This window comes from Crassostrea angulata, chromosome 10 (genome assembly GCF_025612915.1).
Source record: "Crassostrea angulata isolate pt1a10 chromosome 10, ASM2561291v2, whole genome shotgun sequence".
NCBI lineage: Eukaryota > Metazoa > Mollusca > Bivalvia > Ostreida > Ostreidae > Magallana > Magallana angulata.
In genome coordinates, this window is record NC_069120.1 from 3,735,208 (window position 1) to 3,760,181 (window position 24,974).

General features: G+C 34.9%; 1 protein-coding gene and 1 pseudogene across 2 annotated transcripts in view; one reads left to right on the plus strand and one right to left on the minus strand.

Annotated features, from left to right (window-relative positions):
• Positions 1-3,959: 3,959 nt before the first annotated feature.
• LOC128166452 (uncharacterized) overlaps positions 3,960-24,974 on the minus strand; it is a 52,884-nt gene continuing 31,869 nt past the window's right edge. Inside the window, exons 10-27 of one of the 2 annotated variants that reach the window (XM_052831627.1) lie at positions 23,506-23,613; positions 23,013-23,189; positions 22,693-22,786; positions 22,379-22,572; positions 22,014-22,256; positions 21,367-21,763; positions 21,141-21,280; positions 20,823-21,068; positions 20,560-20,730; positions 20,300-20,460; positions 19,482-20,193; positions 19,275-19,407; positions 14,091-14,338; positions 11,060-11,228; positions 9,053-10,291; positions 6,009-6,100; positions 5,754-5,874; positions 3,960-5,714 (exon numbers count right to left, since the gene is read on the minus strand). In XM_052831627.1, coding sequence (XP_052687587.1) covers positions 5,605-5,714; positions 5,754-5,874; positions 6,009-6,100; positions 9,053-10,291; positions 11,060-11,228; positions 14,091-14,338; positions 19,275-19,407; positions 19,482-20,193; positions 20,300-20,460; positions 20,560-20,730; positions 20,823-21,068; positions 21,141-21,280; positions 21,367-21,763; positions 22,014-22,256; positions 22,379-22,572; positions 22,693-22,786; positions 23,013-23,189; positions 23,506-23,613 — 4,755 coding nt within the window. In that variant the 3' untranslated portion in view covers positions 3,960-5,604. Of the gene's footprint in view, positions 5,875-6,008; positions 6,101-9,052; positions 10,292-11,059; positions 11,229-14,090; positions 14,339-19,274; positions 19,408-19,481; positions 20,194-20,299; positions 20,461-20,559; positions 20,731-20,822; positions 21,069-21,140; positions 21,281-21,366; positions 21,764-22,013; positions 22,257-22,378; positions 22,573-22,692; positions 22,787-23,012; positions 23,190-23,505; positions 23,614-24,974 lie in introns of both variants that reach the window. The other variant, XM_052831626.1, reaches the window with a different exon arrangement.
• On the plus strand, positions 14,396-19,146 carry LOC128166453 (uncharacterized; annotated as a pseudogene).

Here is a 24,974-nt window from a genome sequence, read left to right on the forward strand (position 1 = left end):
GCCGGGTGCATCATTAGAAAAACCACGGTTGTTTTTTTAGGTCTTTCCACCTTTCAGGTGAAAGACCTCTTGTTTTCTTTATGTTTTTTTTTCTTCTTCTTTTTTTCTATTTAGCTCGGGGTGACTTTTTTATTATTAGAGTTATCCAAACAATTTAAACTTTATGTAATTGCACATTAAAAGTTATGGTACCAATTGACCCTGTGTCAAAGAACTCCCAGAACTTGCAGAGTTATTGCCCTTTGAGAAGGAAATGCTTGTTATCGCTACTCCTCTGAAACCATAAGAGATAGAGATTGGGAACTTTTACCAATGTCTTCATTACACTTAGAGGGTTCTTCAATCTATTCATACCAAAAGGATCTGAGCCCCCATTGTAGTAGTTATTGCCCCTGAAAGTATTTAAATTTCCATAAAATCACTTCCAACTTTTTTATTATTTATCATAGAGACTTCGGACCACTTGGGATGGAAGCGTCTACCTTGGCCGAACAAAATGACATAAAGGTCAAAGATCAAGGTCATTTGAGAAGCTGTTAATTAATGAGTTTTTATATCTCTTTTGTTTAGGGTGGTGGAGAAAAACTTTTTTATGGATGTAGTAGGACATCTTAAGCCATTTTAAAATATAGCCCCTTGGCTCATACCTTTGAATAATTACAGAGTTATAGCCCCTTTTGTACGAAATGCTTGTTATCGCTACTCCTCTAAAACCATAAGAGATAGAAATATGGAACTTTTACCATTGTCTTCAGTACACTTAGAGGGTTCTTCAATCTATTCATACCGAAAGGATCTGAGTCCCCCTTATAGCAGCTATTGCCCCTGAAAGTATTGAAACTTCCATAAAATCATTTCCAACTTTTTTACTATCTATCATAGAGAGTTCAGACCACTTGGAATAGAAGCGTCTACCTTGGCCGAACAAAATGACATAAAGGTCAAAGGTCAACGTCATTTGGAAGTCTGTTAATTGATGAAATTTCATATTATTTGAAATACAGAATTATAGTAAGGGTTTCAATAGATAGCTGGATTGCGCAATAAGGTATTAAATTGGGTCAGGCAGGTATCACATTAAGTCCTGTGGTTACTCAAGTGGAACTTGTTTTTACAGTCAACCCATTCAATTTGTACAAAGACAGCTAGCCTCTAGAACACTCTCTTCTATTGTTAGGTTTACTGTTTATATGTTGTGTAAAGAATATTCACTTGGCTCAGTTTTGTTCATAGTAAGTGGAAAAAAAATCAGAAAAGTAGTTTAATAAATCTTTACGTTATATACAACATGGAATTCTTAAAGAAATGGCTTGATAATAATCTTTAAAAACCATTTATCAATTAATGGCTTCATGGTTTTCCCATTCTATAGTACAACATGTATCATAGGTATAATAATGTTTTGTATACCTTATTGAGCAATCTAGCAATTCATTAAAAATAGTAGGTGGAAAGACCTCTAATTGTTCTCGAACAATTAGCCTACTAGTTTTCTTTGTTTTGTTTTTTTATTGGTTTTGTTTGTGTGGTTTTTGTTTGTTTCTTTGTTTTTTTTAATCAAATTTGAGAGATTCTTAACTCGTGTGCTAAGGTAGGGCCATTTTGTTTATAATTGTCATCTGTTGTAGAAATGTTACCTGTCTCTGCTTCATCTATACTACTATATTAAAATAATAGACTCGAATTTTTGGGCTTTAATACCGAGAAATCTGAAGAGTACTGCCATTTGCTTTATATATTTTAAACATTATTGGCACTTGAAGATTACCAATTTGTTTTGTTTTTTTCTCAACCAAGCTTCGCTAATTAATAACCAACGAAAATTCCTTTAAAAAATCCGGAAATCATATGGATTTTTCGGATTTTACAATCTTGCGCATGCCCATTACATTCACGCTAAATCGGGGGGGGGGGGGTCTTTAGTTTTTGTTTCCACAATATTAGATTTGCATGGATAAACTCAGAAACGATATTCAAATACGTGTAAATTTTCATTGAAAATTTGTCATATATATATTCTGTTCATCAGAGGAAATACGGGAGATAGCTCTAACTCAGTGCATTTAATATGAAAAATCACGATAGTTTCGAATGTCAACTCGAATCGAGTGAAAAACGTTGCTGGAGAAAGTGTTGAATTCTTCATTAATATGAATTAAATTTTTAGATGAAAGGTATTAACAGCCTCAAAATTGTTTATTATGGATAATTTGACTGTTCTTTTCAATGCAGCTTCGTTAATTTTCTCCAAAATCGTTTCGGAGCGATTCTACAATTTTTTGCTACATTAAACGGGTATATGGGAGGCATTTTAACTGTGGCGTAGGCCTGTCCCGAGACACAGTTAGATTATTCTAACTAAGCAGAGTGTAGTGAAATTAATAGCATTATTGTAGGCATAAAGCTTTATTATGTAGATGGCAACAATACGGTGTGTCGATGTATCTATTTCGTAAATGTCCATTATCATATACAATCTCAACCCGTGCACGCACGGGTCAAAGTCTAGTATATAATGGTAATTTAAGAAATAAAGTATCGAAATATATTGAATGAATGATGGCAATAACTTTTTTTTGAGAGAGTTTGATAAAAATTTGTCCTGTTACAAAATCTCCCCTAAAATTAAATCCCTAACAATTATTATGTAATACAAAAAATGGAATACACGTATGTATCTAGTAAAGGTCGTTTCAAAGAGAATTTTTTTAAAAATTCATACGTTATAGAACATTGCAAGATATTGTCATTGTTTGGGATAAAATAATGATTAACACACCTGTAATAATAAATTGTGTTTCAAAAATACAAAGTTTTTAATAGTAATCATACCAAGTATATAACTTAAAATATTGCTTGACTTTTTTTATTCTATTGGCTTATAGGGAAGTACCCTCCAAAATGCACTTTGCTGACTAAGAGAAAAAGAAAATTCTACAACAGTGCTTTACATCCACGGACTAGAGCCTTTTAAACCAGAGCTTGGACTTTGGGCAGTACGTGTCAAACTCCAATTTGATGAAGGCGCAGGGTCTACTCATGGTTAACTGTCCAATCATTGGCCAATAGATATGAATATATTGAACCCTATGACACTCGACCGACTTCAATCAGGACTGCATATTTCAGCTAAAAGAGCGATTTCATACAGATACAGATCACTTATTTCTAATTCAGAGTCCAGTACAGATAAGTACATGACATATTATTATAATTACAAGAGGAAGACTTGCCAAAGAATAGTGTAAACATTATTAAAGTAGAACAATTATAGCAATTGACAATGTTAATTCTGACAATATTTCACTTAAAAGGAGTACTAAAGCATGTTATCATTGATAAATTTGCCAACAAGATTAGGAATTTCCTTGTCTTCAATATTGAGTAACCAAAAAAGTTGTTGATCAATATCTAATGCTGAAAATTTTGGAAATTTGCTTTTAATTAACTGAATTATTTCTTTTCTTTGGTGATCATATTTTTCACAAGTAATCAAAAAATAAGTTACTTCATATACATGTACACTGTTTAATTACATCTATTACAGGATAGCAGATCTTTGGGGGGAAACCTTCCGATTTTGACCGTCTATAAATATAAATGAGCTTCCCTTGGCGAAGTAAAAAAAAGGTGGTCAATATCTGACAACTTGTTTTGATTAGCAAACTAAATAGATACATCCCATCGAAAGTCCAAGCTCGTGTTAAAAGGGCTTTATTGGTTTTCTGATTAAAACAATGTATACTCATAAGAATACCTGGACTCAACAAAATCCTCATTGCATTGAATAGAAAATTCTCTTACAGACAGACAGATTGTCAAAGCGGTGTCATTTTCAAATATATATATATATATATATATATATATATATATATATATATATATATATATATATATATATATATATGTGTACACGTATATGCGATCTAAACGTGTTAGAATTTAAAAGGACCTCTGACTTGTATAGTTAAATCAAAGAAATTAAGAACTGACGGAAGTTGATTTTATCGAATATTATTTATTTTAAAATCAACGATAATTTATTTTGCATGGCAAGTATTTTCTTATAAGTATTTGAACAAATTTTTTATATGAAGTATCGGACTTTTCCGACAAAGAATTTTGAGAAAACCTATGTATCATGTTGTGAAGTATATATAATCAATTCCATCAGTAATCGAAATATTTCGGAGAAATTATATGGATCCAAGCAATATTGAAATCTAGCCTCATTCAGCCTTACACTCGGCTGTCTCCGTTAATCTCCGACAAGCAAGAGAGACCCTATGCTTGTCGGAGATTTATGGAGACAGCCGAGCGTCTGGTTGAAAGAAACTATATCTATTTAACTCAAGCGTAGGAATACTTACAACTAAAAAATATACAAATTGTTTGTACGATTTAAAATCTGACGATTATCAAGGTATTTATAGAAAAAGTTTTCTTGAAAAACAATGTTTCAGATCTAGAAGATCTTGCATCGAATTTATCGGGTTTTTTTTTCAAGAACTTAGAGTTGTCGGCGGAATTGATTTGTGCTTAGGTCCAAACACTGTTTCACTTCCGGTTTGCCAGAGTAACTGCATAGGAGAGTTGATTAAAACAAGTTAAGCTTTTTAAAAAAGCCTACCGTCTAAAGAGCGAACCCTAAACAGCAATCAATTATCAAGGAAAATTTAATTTTTTAATATATAAATGTCACTTTTCTCTACATACACGCACCATGGCGTGTGGAGCATTTTTATGTCATTATATGTCTTTTAAGCCTGTGTGTCTAAAATTGAGAAATGCGTACCTGAGCTTGTAAGTTGATATCGACTACAGTAGGGTAAAAGAGATCTTAGGAAGGGTCTTAAACCCGTATGATATTGATAAAATCAAAGTTATACCGCTGCATTCAGCATTTTCTAAACAAATATTACATGTAATTTTACCTAGTATCTATGGTGCAAACAACTTACCAATATTAGCCATACTGCATCAATTTGTTATTTACATTTTTGTATTTGAATAAAAATAATAAATGAAATACAGAAAATTTCAATAGATATTATAGAATATTGCTTTCAACTAGTTGGACCTGAATATCAAAGGCTGAATTTCATTCATAGCAATTTGTATTAACTTTTTGTTTTCTCACTTTTTAAGATTTGAAATCTACGAAATTTGTTAGTCGTACGTGAAAAGGATCATCAGAAAATTATCTCCCTTGCGCCGAACATAATTTTAACCAATGAAATAAATGTAAATTTTCATATCATGTATTTTCTACCAACACAAAGAAGAGGAAGACTGTAAATTATTTCAACTCTTCATACCGTCTTCCAAGGACACGGCAATCAACTAGCAAAAAGCATTCGACATGGAAAGTAAGTGCATTCTAGTACCATATCGCGAGCTCTACTACATGTACATGTTTATGAGTTATCACGTCACAAAATTCTAATAATGCAAACCCCCCCCTTCTAATTAGGAGGAAAAAAAGAAACATTCCAGCAAGACGGAAACATTCTTAAAAAATAAACCTTAAAACAATCAAGATGAACAACTATATATATATATTTTACAGTAGAAAATCCGCTACAATAAAAACATAAAAGACATTTACAAGTAATGAATTCTTCGTTTGACAAAACTGTCTTGCCTAGGATCGATCGACAGTTCTATGTCCTTCAGCGTCCCAATTCTCTTCAACCTGTTGACATCATAATTGGCTGTCCCGATTCTCTCAGGCATATTGACGTCAAAATTGCCTGTCCCGATTCTTTCAAGTCTGTTGACACTATTACGGGCTGTCTGTTTACGTAAGGAATTTCGTATTGTTGGACTGAAAGGGATTCTTATCTTTTTAAATGACGAATCTTGTTTTGCGTTCTAAAAAGATAATATATGTAAAGGTATATAGTAATGGTAAAACGGTAATGGAAATTGAATATTCAAGGTAGAGGGTAAAAGTAACATTGAAAGCTAGATACACAATACAAAAGGACAACGAGAAAAAAGCTTACCACGAAAGCATCACCCATGCACTTGACAATTATGTCCCGTAGAAGTCGAATAACTCCAATAACGTTGATTTCTTCTTGAATGTTATGTCTCCCTTGCAACAAATCAATTAATCAAAATTTAAAAGAATAGCATGAAAACTGATTCAAATGAAAAATTAACTTCATTTGAAATTCAAATGGTTTGAATAGAGAGTTAGAAAAAGAGGAGTAGGGTAACTCTTAATCATTCGCTTCAAAGGAAAACATTTTGACGTAAGCTACAAAACCATGTGAGCTGTAGCAGAGATTAAAAAAAGAGCACATCTTAATCATTTTAATTTATTGGTCAGTTTTCATTTTATTAGTGTGCAGACTACTTTACCCCCCCCCCCCCCCCGACTTCCTATCCTCTGATTTCTTGTACTATTTTAGGAGAGCAAGTTGGTATGAAATTTCGCGTCATGTTACCTTTTCCATTAAGATGTCATCGACATAAAATGACCACATTTGGCTATGTAATATATAAGATTATGAAAATATTTGAAGCAGAAGAATTGGAAAAGGCCAGAATATACAAAAAATATAGACTGCTGCGACTTGATACAGAAGAAAATAACTAAAAAACAAGAGGCCCATGGGCCACATTGCTCACCTAAGCAATACTAGACATCATAAAATCAACTTTACGGAGTCATATACAAAATATCTGGACAATGCAGTGTAACCGATCGTGTATTAAAATATCAAATTTTCCTCCTAGATATTTTGTTTATCATTGAGCCCTTCTTTTCACAGGCTGATTATCTATAGTCATTTTACATTAAGCATTATGGTTCTCAAGATGATCTAAATCAAATGGGATATAAACCTACATCAAACTTGTGAAGCCCAAGAACAATTAATTGTCCAGTGACCAAAGCCTAAAAAATTTTAAAGAATCAACAATATTTCAAAATGCTTGCATATAAGTAAAACATTTATTATAACATTTGACTTTTGAGTAAACTCAGGTGACCTATTGCTATCCGTCGTGCGTCGCAGTTAACAATTTTACATATTTAACTTCCTCTTAAAAAATACAAGGCTAATTGTTATCATTTTTGGTGTGAGGCATCTCTTTGGTAAGAGGAATTTAAATTGTGAAATCCATGGCTCTAACACCCCCGGGGCGCCACAGGTGGGGATAAATATGCAAAAAAAGCCAACGTTTAAAAAATATTCTTCTCTACTCTCTACAAGTGAGGAAAAAACTGGTTGCATGGACATGATGTCCATGAAGCCCTCTAATAAAATTGAGAATTTCATGGCCCCTGGGTCAGGGGTTCTGGCTCTAGGGTGGAGCCAATATGGCCATATAGTTAAAATGTATTAAATCTTAGAAAATCTTCTTCTCTACTCCCATATATATTTGTAAAAAACTAAATGCATGATTATAATGTCCATAAATCCCTCTACCAAAATTGTGAAATACATGACCCCTGTGTCAGGGGTTCAGGCTCTAGTGTGGGACCAATATGGCCAAATAGTAAAAATGTAATAAATCTTAAAAAATCTTCTTCTTTACTCCCAAACACGTGGGCAAAACACTGAATTCATGGTTATGATGTCCACTAACTCCTCTACCTATATTAAGAAATTCAGGGCCCCGGGGCCAGGGGTTCAGGACAATGGGGTGGGGCATAATGGCAATAAAGTGTTAATGCATATAATGTTTAAAACCCTTCTCTATTCTCACACATCTGTATGAAAATTGACTTCATAATTATGTTTACCAGGAAGTTCTCTACTAAAATTTTAAATTTCATGTCCCCCTGGAGTATTGGTTTTGACTCTAGAGCAGGGCCAAAATGGATGAATAGGTGTTAATGATTATAATGTTTAAAAATTATCTTCTTTTCTCCCACACACCTGAAAGGAAAACTGAATTCATGATTTTGTTAAGATTTTTGCCAAAACTATAGGTTTCATAGTTCTTTTTGAAAGATTTTAGGCAGGGAGGTGGTCGTTATTTCAAATTTAGAATTTTTCTACTCCCGAATGAAACCAAATTAAATGCATAATGCAACTCCTCGACAAGTTTGTGTATGGGTATATGCTACGCAGGTAACCGTTAAGGCCTACTGGCCTCTTGTTGTGAATTTAAAATGTTTTCCTTTGTAAAATTTGACCCCCAATTGCGATTCGGCTCCACCATTCTCCTGAAAAATATGATTTTGACGAATTTGAATCTACACTATCTCAGGTTGTTTTCACTTAAGTTGCACATTTTCTAGGAAAATGCTTCTTTTTGCTTTTTTAGAAAAAGAATTTTCTCTATATATTCCTATGTAAAATTGTAACCCCTCCCCATTGTGCCCTCACCGTACCCCCTGGTATCATGATTTGAACAAACTTGAATCTATCCTACCTGAGGCTACTTCACACAAGTTATAAGTTTTCGGACAAATCATGTTCTGAGTACCGGTAGAAGATAAAAAGTATTCTCTATATATTCCTATGTCAAAAGTTTAAACCCCCCCCCCCCCATTATGACTCCTATAACCCCGGGGACCATGATATGAACAGACTTTAATCTACATCATCTACGGATGCTTTCATATAAGTTTCAGCTTTTTTGGCCAAATGGTTTTTGAGAAGAAGATTTTTAAAGATTTACTCTATATGTCCTTATGTAAAACTTCGACCCCCATTGTGGCCCCCACCTTAACCCCGGGGACCATGGTTTGAACATACCTGATTCTAATCTTTCTGAGGATGCTTCCACACAAGTTTTAGCTTTTCTGGCCAAATATTTTTTAAGAAGAGGATTTTTGAAAAATATCAACAGATTTTTAATAAATCTTAATTATCTCCTCTTGAAAGAGGACCCGATCGTTCCTTTAACAAACTTGAATCTCCTTTACCCAATAATGCTTTGTGCCAACTTTGCTTAAAATTGGCCCAGTGGTTCTTGAGAAGAAGTCGAAAATGTAAAAAGACAGACAAACGGACGCCGGACAAAAAATGATCAGAAAAGCTCACTTGAGCTTTCAGCTCAGGTGAGCTAAAAAGCAATCACTACTTACTGGCTGTCAGATTTGTTTTTTCGGCATTTCTATTTTGTTTTAGTGTTGCTGCAATTCCAAATATATCACTTATGCTAGATCCGAGAATGTCGACTATTCCAAAAGCCTCGGGATTATTCTTCGATTGTTGACGAACCCGCTTGATGCTGTAGTTTAGAATCGCCGAAAACGTAGTGAGCAGGGTAAATATGACACAAACAGAGTATGTAAAGTAGAAGAAGGAGGCAGCTTCTGGTGCTACGTGAATCATCATATCCAGACGGTTTTTACCTATCAATGAATTTGTCAATGTTCCAAATGACCTAAACACGGTACTATAATCGTTCAAGGTTTTTCCAAAAATCAAAAATCCAAACAAGACATATGCAGTGTATATAATGATAAAGACGAAACCAAATCCTATCAGGTCCATGGCAGCTGTGGTAATAACCCGAAAAATTTCGGTCAATCTTCGGTTGTATCCAAGAATCTTGAGAGTTCTCAATGTTGTTATGAAGGTCAAGATACCGATAATACAGTTAAATGCGAAGTCCCAAAGAAAAACCGATTGAAAACTTATAAACTTTGATTGATTATAATTAAATTTTGCCATTGTCTCATTGGCTTTTGACAAACGGATGGAAAAAATGACGACGCCTGTATAGCTTAGAAGAATGCAAGCCAGGTCTACCGTGTTCCAGATATCCTTTAGGAATGCTAGTCTTCTCTTTATCAACCTTCTCGTGAGTGAAATTGTCCCACCAACAAGGAAGATAAGAAAGAGGATGTAGCACAGTCCCGCGTACGTTCCCATCGCTCCGGCAAACTCATTGGGTCGGAATACCCAGATGTCAGACCACGGCACAATGCCGCCCGTTTCCAAGAATTCAGCGATAAACATCACATATGAAAAGACGTTGATATTCGGATTGTATAAGTTAATTTCCAAAAATATTGCTCGAGTCCGTCTATCCAACCATCGATATTCCAGCAAATGATTAACTAAGTCTAGTGTTTCCATTTGATTATCCGGGAATAAAACCATGTATCCCCCTGGCTCGTAAACATGAACGTGCCCAGGGATTTGCAACCCCTCATCATCAGACGTATACGTCCATGCATTATTAAGCATGTTTGGGGTATATGACATGTTTCTTTGGGGATTCCATTTTGGATCAAAGTCTCGGATTTCAATCTTATTGTCTTGATACTCATGCACACATGGTCGAACAATATGTAAAAAGGAGGTCGTGCAAGGTTCTGAAGAGGAAAAAGTTCAATGATTTTGATATTATAATAACATATGTAGATTATAGATAGGAGAGATGTTATAGTCAAAATTTGTATTTTTTCTTACGTATATAATTTAATATTTACATTTTCAACTGTCTTTGTCTTTGATAAGATTACGAATCAATTTTGAACCCTAAAACCCAATAACTTCATAAAACATGACTGACACAAAATTGGCGTATCTTATAGCATAATCGAAAAACGGTATTGACTGCGCAGCGTAGTAATACATAGCATTTCTACATTAAAAAAGAGTGGTTTTAAAATAATGCTGTTTTAAAGTCTACAAATTGGAAATAATATAAATATAAGTAATAGGGAATCATCTTTGAATATTATGAGGTGATAATTTCGGTCTGAGCGTGGTACAATCTATCATATAGCCCTTCGGGTTTAATGTATTTGACCACGTCCCGATCGAAATTATCACCCCATATCACTCAAAGGACAATTCCTTAATTCATTATGCATTGCCATTATATTCAAATAAAACAATAGCAAATTATAAGTAATGTTAAAATTTCAACCCACATGACTTAAAATTTCAACAGTAATTCATCAATGATGAAATGACACAAAATATCTAGAGTAACCTTTGAACTCGTGCACCTTCCGATATCATCATTGGGTGGGAGGGGGGGAGGGGGTGTCCGCCCCCTCGACCGGAAAAAAAACAAACACTTAAATCATATTACATAATACGCTAGAACTTTTTTTTAAGTTAACGATTCTTACCGTCTGATACCCTAACCTGCCTGAGTTTAACACCACCAACCCGTACGTTGACAAGGTCCCCGAACCAAGGAGACGAGGGCAGTGTCCTGTTACTCCAGTCACGTGACGGAAACAGTTGTGGTATCACGGCAGCTTTCAGCCAATTATAGTAGTCACTTGTCTGGTTAAGCTAAGTAGAAAATAGGCCGAAACAGAAGTAAGCCAATAAATCTTTAAATCGTTCTACAACGAGACATCTCAAACAAAAGAACTGCTACTCTCCTTAATTTTGAAAGTTTAATTAAGAAATAAGGTATCATTTAAGGATGTATATGGAAATATGTATACGAGTTGGTCACGTGATCGAATCCGATAAAGCCCGAGGGGTTTTAGAGAAGATTTGTAGACCTCTTGATCCAGGCTGTTGTTATGCAAAAATAACAGCGGATTGTGTTAACAGTGTTACATAACATTATCATTATTACGTTGGCGTCATTTTTAACCAAATTCAATAGTTAGCAAGCACGCAGAACAATCACAAATACGAGGACTGTTCGATATTTGATTTAAATTGTAGCACAGCGCAGGCTGTTTGTAATGTAATTTGTATTGTATTAAGCGCGATAACGCTTTAAATGAGTTCGTGGTTGATATAGCTTTATTTAATACCTTTCAAACGATATAAACACGAGCCTTCAGCTCCACATTGTTTAAAACATTTAATTGTTTCAGAAGAACCAATCGTTTACGTTACTGTAAAAAGGTTGGGAAACGGGTTAAGAACATTGAAAACATTATAGAATATATAAAAGATAACAGAAACTCGGTCATTCGGTATTGTAGATTTTTACTCAAATTGGGTTAACCTCAGCGAGATTCGTCAATACAGAAAATTTTTGATGGACGTCTCTTCCTAATCTCAGGATGTTCAAAGTAAAAGTTGAAGCGGGCAGTTGATTTAATTCAGCGTACTTTTATCCTAACAACCGGCCGAACGTTCCCGAATCACTTTGTATGACACTGGTCTGAGATTCGGAAGAGACATCTGACAATTTTTTTTTCAGTCTTGACGTATTTCGCTGAGATTATGTATGTGTCTTATATTGCTCTAAGGTAGCAAGGGACAGTTTCGGATAAAGTACCCTTCAATATTTTTGTAAAATTGAGAGTTGCTGTACTTGAAGGCTTATGAGTGTTGCTAAAATTCATGAAATGATTTTTAATGATTATCATTAGTTAGAGGGGTGTCTCTTGTTGAAATTGATATGCAATATGTAGGCCCCTTATGTTAGGTACATGAGAATCAGAAGTAAAATGCGAAACCTGCGGCTCTGACTGTTGTGTTGATTTTACACAGTGAAATTGCAAGTTACAGACGGGAGGTAAAATAACACGAAAATTAGGTGGATGGGACATTGTAAACTATACACCGGTAAGTTTCTGACATGTGATAATGCAACATGCACACGGTACGGAAGGTCAACTCTCTGCAAGGAATTAGCTGGGGGAGGTCTAAAAAGCTGAAAAATCATGAAAAATTAGCGAAATATGAAAGGGTCAAAATCTCATAAAACCCAGTATGTAGAGAATTTTACAGGTTTTGACTAGTAATTTTCTTCAGAAATTGGTGATTGGCCTTATAAAGAGTGAATTAAAGGTATTTGTGCTGAATGGGAACAGAGGAAATTCTAGTTACAGAGTTCCGAAGACATGCATCCCTTGGCTACAATGAATTGTATCAACAAAAAAAAGAGTGAATTGAAGGTATTTGTGCTGAATGGGAATAGAGGAAATTCTAGTTACAGAGTTCCGAAGACATGCATCCCTTGGCTACAATGAATTGTATAAAAAATATTGTCCCCTGCCACCTAAGGTATCTTTTGAGACAGTTCGTAGTAGGAGAAATAAACTTCTGACTGGCACAGAGTCCGTCAAAGATTCAGCAAAATCTTGCCGACCTGTAACTGTAACAGTCAGGTAACCTAATGCAAATGTCTCAAAAGTCAAGGAAATAATTAAAAGTGATGGCACACTTCGTGATAGTTCTAAATATGGGTTTACTATTTCGAACCAGTAAGGAAATGGAAACAAGACATGGATAGCTAAATACAGTAGAAAACCTATAGTTGCCAAAAGAAACATATGCACAAAGAATTTTTGTTATTGCATATTCTTCTCATGACATGTGGTAATAACAAACAGTCTTCAAAATCAAACGTGATGGGGATGGTGATGGTATAGCCGTACAAATTCCGGTGCCGCAGGGTATAACCGAGATGTTACATTAAAACATCTCACAAATATTATCTTAAACCTCCATACTCTCCAGATCTAGCCGGATGCGACTTTTCCTTTTGTCCGATCAAAAGGTATCTACCGCGAACTCGCCATGACGTTAATTAGTCAACCCGCGTTCTTACGTTTTAGAAAGTTTTTTCCCATTCTCTTATCAGAGGTCGTGCTTCGCAAGCCTTCTATCCATCAAAACTAAAACTGCGCTTTCAAGAAACGAATTGGCTCATATTATTTGTTCAACATTTTTAAAATCTTAACTTCCATGTATACTCTGAATAAGTTACCAGTAAATATATTCGTTCTTTACGAAATCATTCAATATCATTTCATTGCAAGTACATTTTTTATGCAAACTACTTATGACTTTCATCCGCCAAAGCATGTCCATTGCCTTACTCTCATTTTTGCAATTTCGGACTTGGTTATCGAAAATGAAAGTAGGTTTTGGATTAATTTCACAATCATATATTACTTATCAGTTAAAATTCAATTATAGCTTTCGGACACCATCTCATACGTGTTGAATAGCAAAGGTGTATGCAGATACTCTTCTGCAGGCATTTTGTAGTTTATTTGCAAAATGTTTTCATTTTTAAGTATAGATGTATTTCAAACCGCGGAGAATAAAGGGATGTAATGTTAATTTCACTATTTGAGTCGAATGCTATTATCTTACAACCCTCGTTTCTTCAAGATTGCCCTAGTGTATAAATGAGATAATAGTTAATAGAATAACTATTTCTGTGACAGATCTTACCTTTGAAAATTTATTTTTGGACATTGAATCCTGAATGAGCATGTTATTTATATTGTTCTTCAATGAAAATGATCGCTGATCCTTGTGAATGTAACTAATACTGAAAACGATGAAAGCAAATAAGCAGTAAATCAGAAGTTCTCTAAACACTCTCCTGGCGTTCATCTCCTGTTGTCTTCTGTTTCTAAATTTTTTAACGTCTTGATCTAGAGTTGGCTCTTGTCGACCCAGGATTTGTTTTCTCAGCACTACAATGATATACAACCATAACCATAAGGCCAGCATTTTTTGAAATTTCGATTTACAAACCCGCCGACTGTGTTTTTTAAAAAATGGGAAAAAAAATAAAAGACCTAAAGCTAGCTTTTATTTTTATTTTTTCCGCCGATTTGAATTTTTTTTCTATGTAAGAATAAAAATATCGTATTTTAATGCATATCACGTTTAAGAAACTGGACCGAGGTGTTTCCGATCATTAAAAACGTTGTGAAGGAAAAGGTCCGAGTTCCTCCGATCAAAAGCAGCATCAATAATTACGTAACATTTTTATGTGTACCAAAAGGTCAAAATGGCTGCTGCCAGCACTGGACATGTGCAATCATTTTTTAAGTTAAACTTTCGATGCATCGAAAACAAATACACATTTAACACAATTCGTGAAGCTAAGGAAGAGGATACAGTTGGCAACTTGATTAGTACTGTCCTGGACACAGATTCAATTGACTGCATGATGATAGATCACGTTGTCAGCGGACTAACAGAGGACTCTGCCACATTTCAAACATCCTTAAACACGCCAATAGAGGTTTTAAAACAATTCAACTTCAAAAGCATTATCGTGAATTTAGTAAAGAAAGGGAATGAGAGATCAGATGCAAAAAATCCTGTTAATGCTTTCCAAATCTTGATGGATGCAAGGAGACGCTATGACAAATACCCTCCTCTAAGGTACGTTATTTAATCATTTTCATTTAGTACTTGGTTAATTAAAATCGCAATATATGCATAAAACTTTGATTGATAAATTAAATTGTATTAATGTAACGTGCTTATAAAAAACAAGCACGTATGGTCGAATGTATGTAGTACCGGTACATTGATCGTAAGAGAATGGATTTATGTACGAGCTGTTTATTTTTATTTTCCCTTTAAACCGAAAGTAGAAAATGTACATGTTTTATGTTGATTGTTCATTTATTAAAACAGGGAGGAAAACACGGAAAAAGACAGACTGTTTAATAATGTCATTGAGTCATTAAAGAAAAGAAAAGTTGGTTTCTCTTCTCACCAAATAGAAAACATTGGCAGGGATGTTGTTAACACAATAACAAACACCATGTGGTATTTAGACCCATTCATTGACAAACTGAAGGATCGTAGTCTTAACATCCCTGCCATGTTTAAGGAACTTACTGGATACAGAAACATAAAGAAACAACATCAAAAAGCTCCACAGGTACGTAACAGTTTTGAGGATATATGACTTAATTAAAGTAAGCTTGCATAGTCCATCCACATGTTATTCTATAATTCATGATACTGTAATTATAATCCATATTATTGTATTATTATTATAACAATGATACTTCATTTAAAATATTATTAAAAGTTTGTTTGCGTTTATAAATGTGTACAGTGTAATGATAGAGAAAAAAACTCAAATAAATGTGTATTGGTTCTTTTTTAAATGAAAATGCAATGACTATTGAAATGTGAAAAAAGACAGAAAAAATTCATTGACTATAATAAAATGATGATTAAACTTTACATTAAAAATTTCGTAAAATATATTTTACAGTTGGTGACCTCTGAACTAAAGGAAAAGACAGAAAACCTTGCAGAGCTTCTGCTTATTCCATGGATCTTATGCAAGGATTTTGCATCATTCTACACAGCTGTCAAGGATCTTGTAACAGGCCTGCAGAAATACTTGTCATATATGTCTGGAATGAAGGAGAGAACTGCACAGAATCTAAGAAAATCAGAGCCTGTGAGAAGTTTTAAAGACAACTGGAGTCTCAAAAAAGTTGGAAAGGTGAAGGATGTGAAGGATGAATACAAGAAACTTGATGATTTTTTGAAGAATGTTGCAACTTACACGGCAAAAGACTTGATCGACTTCGAACCAGAGGACAAAACTGAGCGAAGGAAGTGGTATGATAACTTGTACTTATCTTTTGACATTTCATTGTTTACCTACAGATATGGTAACTATCTGGGAAATGTGAATTTAGTGTGGAAAGTAAATGAAGAGGACACTCAGCAGTCGACATCTATGGAAATTGGGATTGTGAACAAAATAAGAGAAAGTATACCTAAATATGCTACAAGACAAATGCAGAAAGACTTTATTCTCAAATACCATAAGCATTCAGGGGGAAGTAAATCAATTTTGAGAAACATGTATCAATTTCTTACAGACTATGAGTACACACCTGAAAATAAGCAAACGGCACAAATTGACCTGCGTACTAGTAAAATTTTACTGGAACTAGACGACACAGAGTTGATCTTTGATCTTCGTAAGAATAATGGAAAGACTTGTGATCCCAGACTTGAGCCATTCTGGAGTGAACTAGGGAAATTCTTGGATGAAAAGTCGGTGGTTCATGAAAGGAGGCATACAGACACCCAGTATATGCCCTTTGCTATGTCTGTAGAAGACTTGCGAAACCAGATTATCAAACGCTTACCTGAAGGAACCCCAGCACCTTCAACTTCTTGGATTAGATTAAACTTCTGTCCTTCAAATCCGATGCACAATTCTGCCCAAAATTATACAGGAAAATTCAACGTAAAGTTTGCGGTTCAACAAAGACTTCTGAGAGTCCAGCATGCTGACCTACCTTATGGAAAACATCAGTTTTACTTATTAAAAGATTTTGCCTGCAAATGGAGAGACCATGTTGTTTTACAGAGCCTGGATGACAAAGCTATTGTTCCAATTGGTGAACCAGGGCAAGCAGTGTCAACTGGTGTCAGAGCACATCATGGAGGACTAGTTTCAGATCCTAGGCAAAACTTGGCCCTTGATCATGATTTCCATGTGGCTGGAATTGTTCCAAGTGTTTGTTTTGTTGTTGATGTTCCAGAAAATTCCAAAGACAGCTTTTACAATGGAACAGTACATGTTACTGTAAAAGAAAAGGTGTTCGAACCATCATCTCCTTTGAGACACAGCACTGAAACAATTTCCATAGTGCGAAAGTATTTTTCACACAATGATGTTGACATGGAAAAACCTATTCTATTGAGAATAACTGATGGCGGTCCTGATCATAGAACCACGTACAGATCTGTGCAGTTGTGTTGTCTTCTTGAATTTATTGCATTGGACTTGGACTTTTTTGCTTGCATCAGAACAGCTCCATCAGCAAGTTACTACAATCCAGCTGAGCGATGCATGTCTACTCTAAATATAGCTCTGCAAAATGTTGCTCTTCAGCGTGGACGAATGATTCCTGGACTTGAAATGCAGACAAAATCATTTACCTCTTTGTCAAAACTAAGAAATGCTGCAACTAAAAATGCATGTTTAAAGAAGGAATACAAGGAAGCTATGTCAGTACCAATTGAAATTTTGAAAGAAAGATTCTCCAGGCTGAAATTGAAGGGGGAAAGTGTTGTCGTTCATGATGCTGCACAGGAAGACATGATGGTTGATCTCTACAACATCTTTCTTCTGATTGATGATGAAGTGAAACCTGAACACGTCTCCAATTTGAGGATGTTGAAATCAGAAAAGATAGATGCATTCCTAGCAAAACATGCACAATCAAGGCACTACAGCTACCAGGTATCATATTTCATACAAGTGATTTGTGTTTATTAAATGAGTTTTAACAATTCTGTTACAGTTTGCTAAGCATTGTTTTCAAAAGTTTCATTTTCATTTGTAACTGTACCAAATTGAGACATCTTTTGTATGTTTACAGATTAAGAAGTGTACAGAAGCTGACTGTGCATACTGCACTTTGAACCCCCCACGCCTTTCCCAGGAGATGCTGAAAGATCTCCATTTCATACCTGATCCTGTCTTGAAAGAAGATGGTGTGTTTAAGTCTTTTGAAGAGACATACACATGTATGGTACACCGACTACAGATAAAGATCGTCCTAGTCTGCAGGAAAAGGTGACAACAACTGAGCGAGACAAACAACTGAAAAATCTCTTGGTTGCGAGTGAGTATTTGACATTATTAAAAAAAAAAATTTACAAAAATAAAATTATCTAAAACGCAGATATTAAACTTTTATGTTAACTTTTGCATTGAACTGTCAAGGAGATTAAGAAATTGATTTATGTAAATTATTTCTTTATTGATGTGCATGCAATTATAATTATTAAGTTATAAGCAGAGGTATTTGATTAAGACATATTCTTTAAGTATTTTTATTTTTTTGTAGCCAAAGTCAGAGATTTTGTTGTTTGTAGCGAGTGTGGCAAGCGTAGAGTTGTATATTCCTCCAGAAAGCTTAGCGCTGCTGAGGAGAGGGCTCTTATTAGACTTCAGGAAGAACTACTGTACATCTGTGGAAGTCCGCTGTTCCCTGGTGGAGAATTTCAGGATAAGATTGTAGTGCGAGAAGGGATTAATTGCCAGGCGCCAATAGAGACAACATACTATGCAGGTATAAAATGTATCTTTTTGAAATTATTTGAAAATGAACACTGTTAATCATTACTAAAATCCAGTGACAAACAACAATTTTTGAAAACCAAGCTAGATATTATAAGAAACATGCATCATGTGCATTAAAAGTTGTGGTTTTAAAATTGACAATCTTTTGCAGGAAAAACACAGCTATTTGATGGAATATGCTTTCATTGTGGGGATATTGAACCAACCACATCCCCAGAAATAGAATCCTTAAAGAGGAAGCATGGGATTGTAAGACCCATTTGCAAAACCTGTTTGCAAATGGGCCACCCAGTTGTGACCAGAAATTGTTTAAAAAAGCAAAAAACAAAATAAAAAAATAACGGAAACAAATCTGTTTTATTTTTATTTTTTTTCCCGACAGAGATTTTTCAATCTTTTATTTTTATTTTTTTTTCCTCCTCCTACCGAAACTTTTTTAAAAATATTTCGTAAATTTAAAAATAAAAAAATGCTGGCCTAAGAGAGAATGCAAAAGAAAAATGTTCATTGTCAAAACAAGAAATAAAAACTCAAGGCAATACCGTTCAGAGATCCATAATTCTTGTTATAGAATTCTCTTGCTAACCGCCGGAGATGTCGGAGATCCACCCTCAATTTGTACTGAGTTTCCTTGTTTTTCAGGAAAAGCGCTGTCATCATTGCCATAAAGAGAACCTTGAAATATAAAAAGCCGTGATTATCGAAAGTTTAAAATGAACAAATACTAACATAATAACATCATGCCATACCTTTACTGGGTCGACAACTAAGACAGACTCCAGCACAGACATCAAGAAGCTGATAATCCACCTGGTTGACCTCGCTTTGCCCCATTGGAGGCTGTACAACAGCAAAAAGAAAGCAGAAGCAAGAGCTGTCAAAACCAAAATAACCCAAGCTAGATACAGTGTCCAGCCGGGAAAAATTGGCTTTTCAGTTTCAAACATGGACACTAAATTCATTTTATGTGGTTCAAAAGATTTGGTTGAAGCATATTTTTGTGACGATGTTGATAATCTTCTTGGGAAGACTTTGCCTAAGTAATTGACCTTTTGTGCTGACTTTTTGAAAACAACGGAGGCTAACATAACCGGAGGGGTGGTGATTAACACTACGATCATCGATACGTAAATGTCTTTCAAGGAGAAGCTCAAGCTGCCAATCTTGACCTGACTTGGAGTCACGTCTGTGGAGTCCTTGAAATACATAGCGTGGCTTATCATGGAAAGTAACAACAGAACAAAAAAACAGGACACTCTTTGCACGCGGGAAAAGTTGCTGCTCTCCGGGCGAATGATTGTGGATACAAGGAGATGGCTATCAGTTAGATTGAATTGTGCGTGTTCTGAAAACCGATTGCTGAAGCTGTTGAGGTGCTTCGTGGTACTGACAGGTAGAACCCTCTCTGTTTTACCGTCATCGTGGTTAAGGGACAACCATCTTCCACAGTGAAAAATAAATCTAAATTGAAACACGTTTAAAATATTAAGCAATCGGTGTCCTTTGCATCAAACCTAAAATTGTTGAACCAGAAAAGTTAAGAAAACTAAGTCTTTGATTTTTATACCTTTCTTTAGTTTGAAGGTCATCTACGATAATTTTGTTTAGGAACCAAGACTTCAAGTCGCCTTGACCAGAGTTATCGTGCCATATGCGGAGGTAATTTAACCGCCCATATTTTAAGGATGAACCCAAGATGAATCTTCTAACTGATCCTGCGTCAAAGCCCTGGAATAAGATAAGTTGAACAATGCATTCCTAAAAGTGTTTTCAATAAGACTTATAACAAAAACATGCCCAACCATATTTCAGTTTGGTTCAACTAACATTATGGTCACTGCCACTAAGTAATCTTATCCCAGAATCTTCTTCCTCCCCTACGATAATGAAATTGACATTTGACATGGTGGCTGATCCTCTTCGCATGCCAGTGTATACAGTGATCATATGGTAGCAGACGTCGTTTTCACCATTGTCACACAAGAACTGGGGAACCCACTGTTGTTTAAAAATATAAAAACTTACAAATCAGATAAAAGAAAACAAAAATAATCAAGACACCTAATACAAAAATGTTGATATGTTATAACCTTTAGAGTATCCCTGTGGTCCTGTCGTCTTAGTACAATAACTAAAACCACATATAGACATAACAGAAGAATCAGAGCCCCATAAACAGCAGCATTATCTACGTCGAAGTCAGTGATGAAATGATCGATCGACGTGAAGTCAATAAGGTTTGGCTGGACGTAGAACGTTGAAATAAAGAAACTTCTGTCCCCCGCTTTATGAGGACAATGACAGATTGTGGACTGCTTGGAAGATTTGAAGCTAACCTACAAAAACACGAAAACAAACCAAATAGAAGTTCATAAGATTCGTTCTTTTAGACTTTTAAAACAAGTAACCTTGCATTCCCCGGGTATCCACGTGTTGAATGATCTTGTCCGACATCCAGCAGAAAAAACTTGAACTCCCACACGTCTTTTAGCGGTTTTCCCACATCTACTCATGTTGGCATCTCTTTTATGTCGCCTTTGTGTTTTATCTAGCAAACAGTGGTTTGATATTTATAAGGTTTTCTACAATGCCGACTTGTTTACATATTACAATATAGGGGTTACAATAAGATACCTTTTGCTACAATCATTAGAAATCCTCTGGCATGTGAAAGCTTTTCAGCAGGAATTCTGTAATTCTTCTGATTTTTCCGAACTTTGAAACTAGCATCGAAGTTTGTCTTTGTCGGCAAAATACCTCCTTTTACGTATATCTCAAATGAATCTGCGTCTGAAACATTTTCCAAGTCTAAATAAACGATAGTTAAGTCGTGTAAATTGACACCGAAATCCAGGTAAGCAGCATCAGTAGAGTCAAAGGACATGTAGCTTTTGTGAAGATCATGCAAATTTTTGTTCTTAGTCTGTGTCGTGACGTTACAGGACACGTTAGCAGACATCATGAGCACATCAGATGAAGAATACAACGTATCATTTACTTCAGGAAACGGTGACCTTCTAAACGCCACGATCTGAAAGAATTAAAAAAATATTTGTTACAAAACTAAAAACTGATATGTCAGTATACTTTATCAAAGAACGATTACTTATCAGTTAAAGGCAAGAAATCAGCGCCCAATTCTATTTTTTCTTCAAATCTTAAATTACAATAGTTGAAAAAGTTTAAAACAACAATATTATCAATTATTTCATTTTGCTAAAAAAAGGAATGCGCATAAACACGTATATCTATTTATTGCTTATGATCTTTTAAATGTGTACCGACAAATCCACGTTTGGTTGGACATTTTCATGCGAAGGTTTGCCAACTGCTTGAGATTCGAGTTCCAACTGAATTTCGCCTACAGAAGTGGGGTATTTTTTCAATGGTAGGGAATTAATTCTCGTCATTGTCATTGACATGAATGAATGGTTTACAGATAGCGTGGTTTCAGTCATCATGGCTTTGAGCACCTTTTCTATCATTTCTATGGACGTCATTAAAACGACTGAAGACGCAGACAACTACGATTAAAAGGAAGAAAATTTATTTACACATATACGTGGTGATAATTATATCAGAATAATCGACATAAATGAAATACGCCATTAGGGTGGCGACACGCTACCCCACGCTAACCACTTACCACCTGCATATTAAGGGCTGTTTGGTTTTTTTCTGAAGACACAAACTCTTGCACCAACCGCACTTTTTCCATTGTTGTTGAATCATTTGCAGTCACCCATCGTTCCATATAATCTTTCATCATTAATTCATCTGTTTCAGCGAAGTAGTGACTATAGATTCCAGTGTATACGTTGTTAATAATTTTTGTAAAACCTAGCAAATGATGTTCTGTTTTAATACATTGTGTAAAGAGCTGTCGGTGAAACAGAAAAGCATGTTATCAATAGCATTTTTTCGGTCATACGAGGAAAGTGTCCATTGTGATATACTCACTATCAATAGCTTGTCTGTATTTCGATGCATCGTTGAAAACTGCCTCCAGTAGTTGGTTCGTAAGTGACACATTGAGTGTTTTCACAACATTTTCCTGAGATACAATAATCAGTTTATACTATACAATGCATTTCAACGCAGTAATAACACGTATATCATATGATGGATCTAAAAGGGAGGTCCAAAATTATCATTGGACCCCCTCCCGACAAAATTATCGCTCTGAGCCATCCCCACCCCACCCCATCCGACCCTTGGAAACATTTCTGGTACCAAGCATGCATCCAAACATCCCAAATATTTTTACACATAGCACTCACCAATGATTCGGGAGTCATTCTATCAGGGTGACGTGTGCACGCCTCAATGGTGAAGAGAGACAAAGTCGTCAAGTGGCAGGCCTCCTTTTCAGAATAGACACCTTTTCCAGGGGCGAGGTATTTGAGGAAGGAGTTAGTAAACCAATTCAGTGTATAATTGGTAAGAATATTAATAGTCTGAAAGAATGTTTCAAACTTGATAAAACGTGCTAGTCTATTGGTTATCTCTCACACTCGGGATTTAATGAACGTTGTGTAAAAAAATATTTATATTTATTCATTTTGTTTGGCATAAACCCAAATAAAATATGGCCGCTGATGAAAAACCCTGGTAGAGTGCCTTTATGAAGGGTCCATTACTAATTTTCAGTCAAGCATTAAACATGATTACATACATGTATTTGTCATGCAATAATTTTAAACATGATACTGATAATTGATAAAAAGAAGAGTAATCAAGCAAAAAGGTATTTACAGGAACCAATCATTGTACCTGTCTAAGACGCTGTAAAATATGCGATTCTGAGTTATTCATTGCTGTTATTATTTCAGAAAAATCAGCAGATAAAAGTTCTTTCAAATCCATACTTTCATAAGAATCCTGAAAAAGAAAAACCAAAAAAAGAAACACATGCATGCAGTTGACATTTGGCAAAACAGCAAGTCAGAATCATTTCATTATGCAACAAGAGGCCCATGGGGCCACATCGCTCACCTGAGCAACAATGGGCGTTCAAAAGATATTGGGCCATATTGTCCCTCGGTAGAATAACAAAAAATAAATATTGTCAAGTATTCGAATTTTACACTTATTTTTGCATACACGTAATCTTTGACATTGTACCTTCATGAGATACTATTTTTTACCAGAATAAGAAAATCCTACGCAAGATATAAAACTAAACATTTGGTAGGTGTACACTGTTAAGTTGTTAACTTCCAATTCCCTATATATATTCGTTCTGCCCCCCCCCCCCTTTGTAAAGCGATCAAAATATATGAGAGCATAGAGGTACATTTTTTCTCATCAAATACTTACTAGTTATTGTATTTTTAAAAAAAATATAATAGTTATTGTATTTTATTTAAAAAACACTACATGTATAGATGTGAAGAAGAAAATTGTACCTCAATGTGCTCAATTCCTCAAATTTAAAACATTCAAAAATTTAATTTGTCTTCTCCATTATAATTAAATGACGGTTATTTACCTCGCGTACAAACCAGGATAATTTTCCGCTGTGATATTTTCTTAGGAATAGCGATAATTACTTTATCCCCGCAACAGAAATGTGTCAGAACTATGGAAACTGTTTTAAAGATGTCGTTTTTATTTACTCGTGTTTGAAAAACTATCAAAATTGATGTAAATTTCACATTATTTATTGTATAAAGAGGGGGCCCCAGGGAGTAGGTATATACAGAATATCATTCTTTTATTTTGTTTTTACAAGTATTTAACATACTCTAATTCATATAGAATTTCTAATGTTCAACCAAAATTTCAGCGTCAATCGTAGAATTATAAGCAAGATACAGAGCTCACAGTTCGCCTAAGTTTGAGTCATATTTTGTTCACATGAGTTTATTACATTCAGCTTAAGATTTTTAACTTGGTATTTCCTATTCAGCATTTAAAATGGAAAAAAAGAATGGTCTAAGATTTTCAATTCTTTTATTCACTCAAGACCAGTTCACTGGTATTTGAGGTTCAAAATCAGTTTATACAAATGTACATAAACACAGTCCAGGATCACATGTACAGTAGGAGTAATAATGACGAAAAAAGGTTTAAGATCTATGTACAAACATAGAATTGTGAGCAAATCTCTGTATCTTGCTTATAATTCGAAGCTTAACACTCAAATATGGTTAGTAAATAGAAATTGTAAACAATTAAACACAAGAAACATGCACTATAACAAATAAGGAACACAATTTATTTTTTCGAAATGAATCATA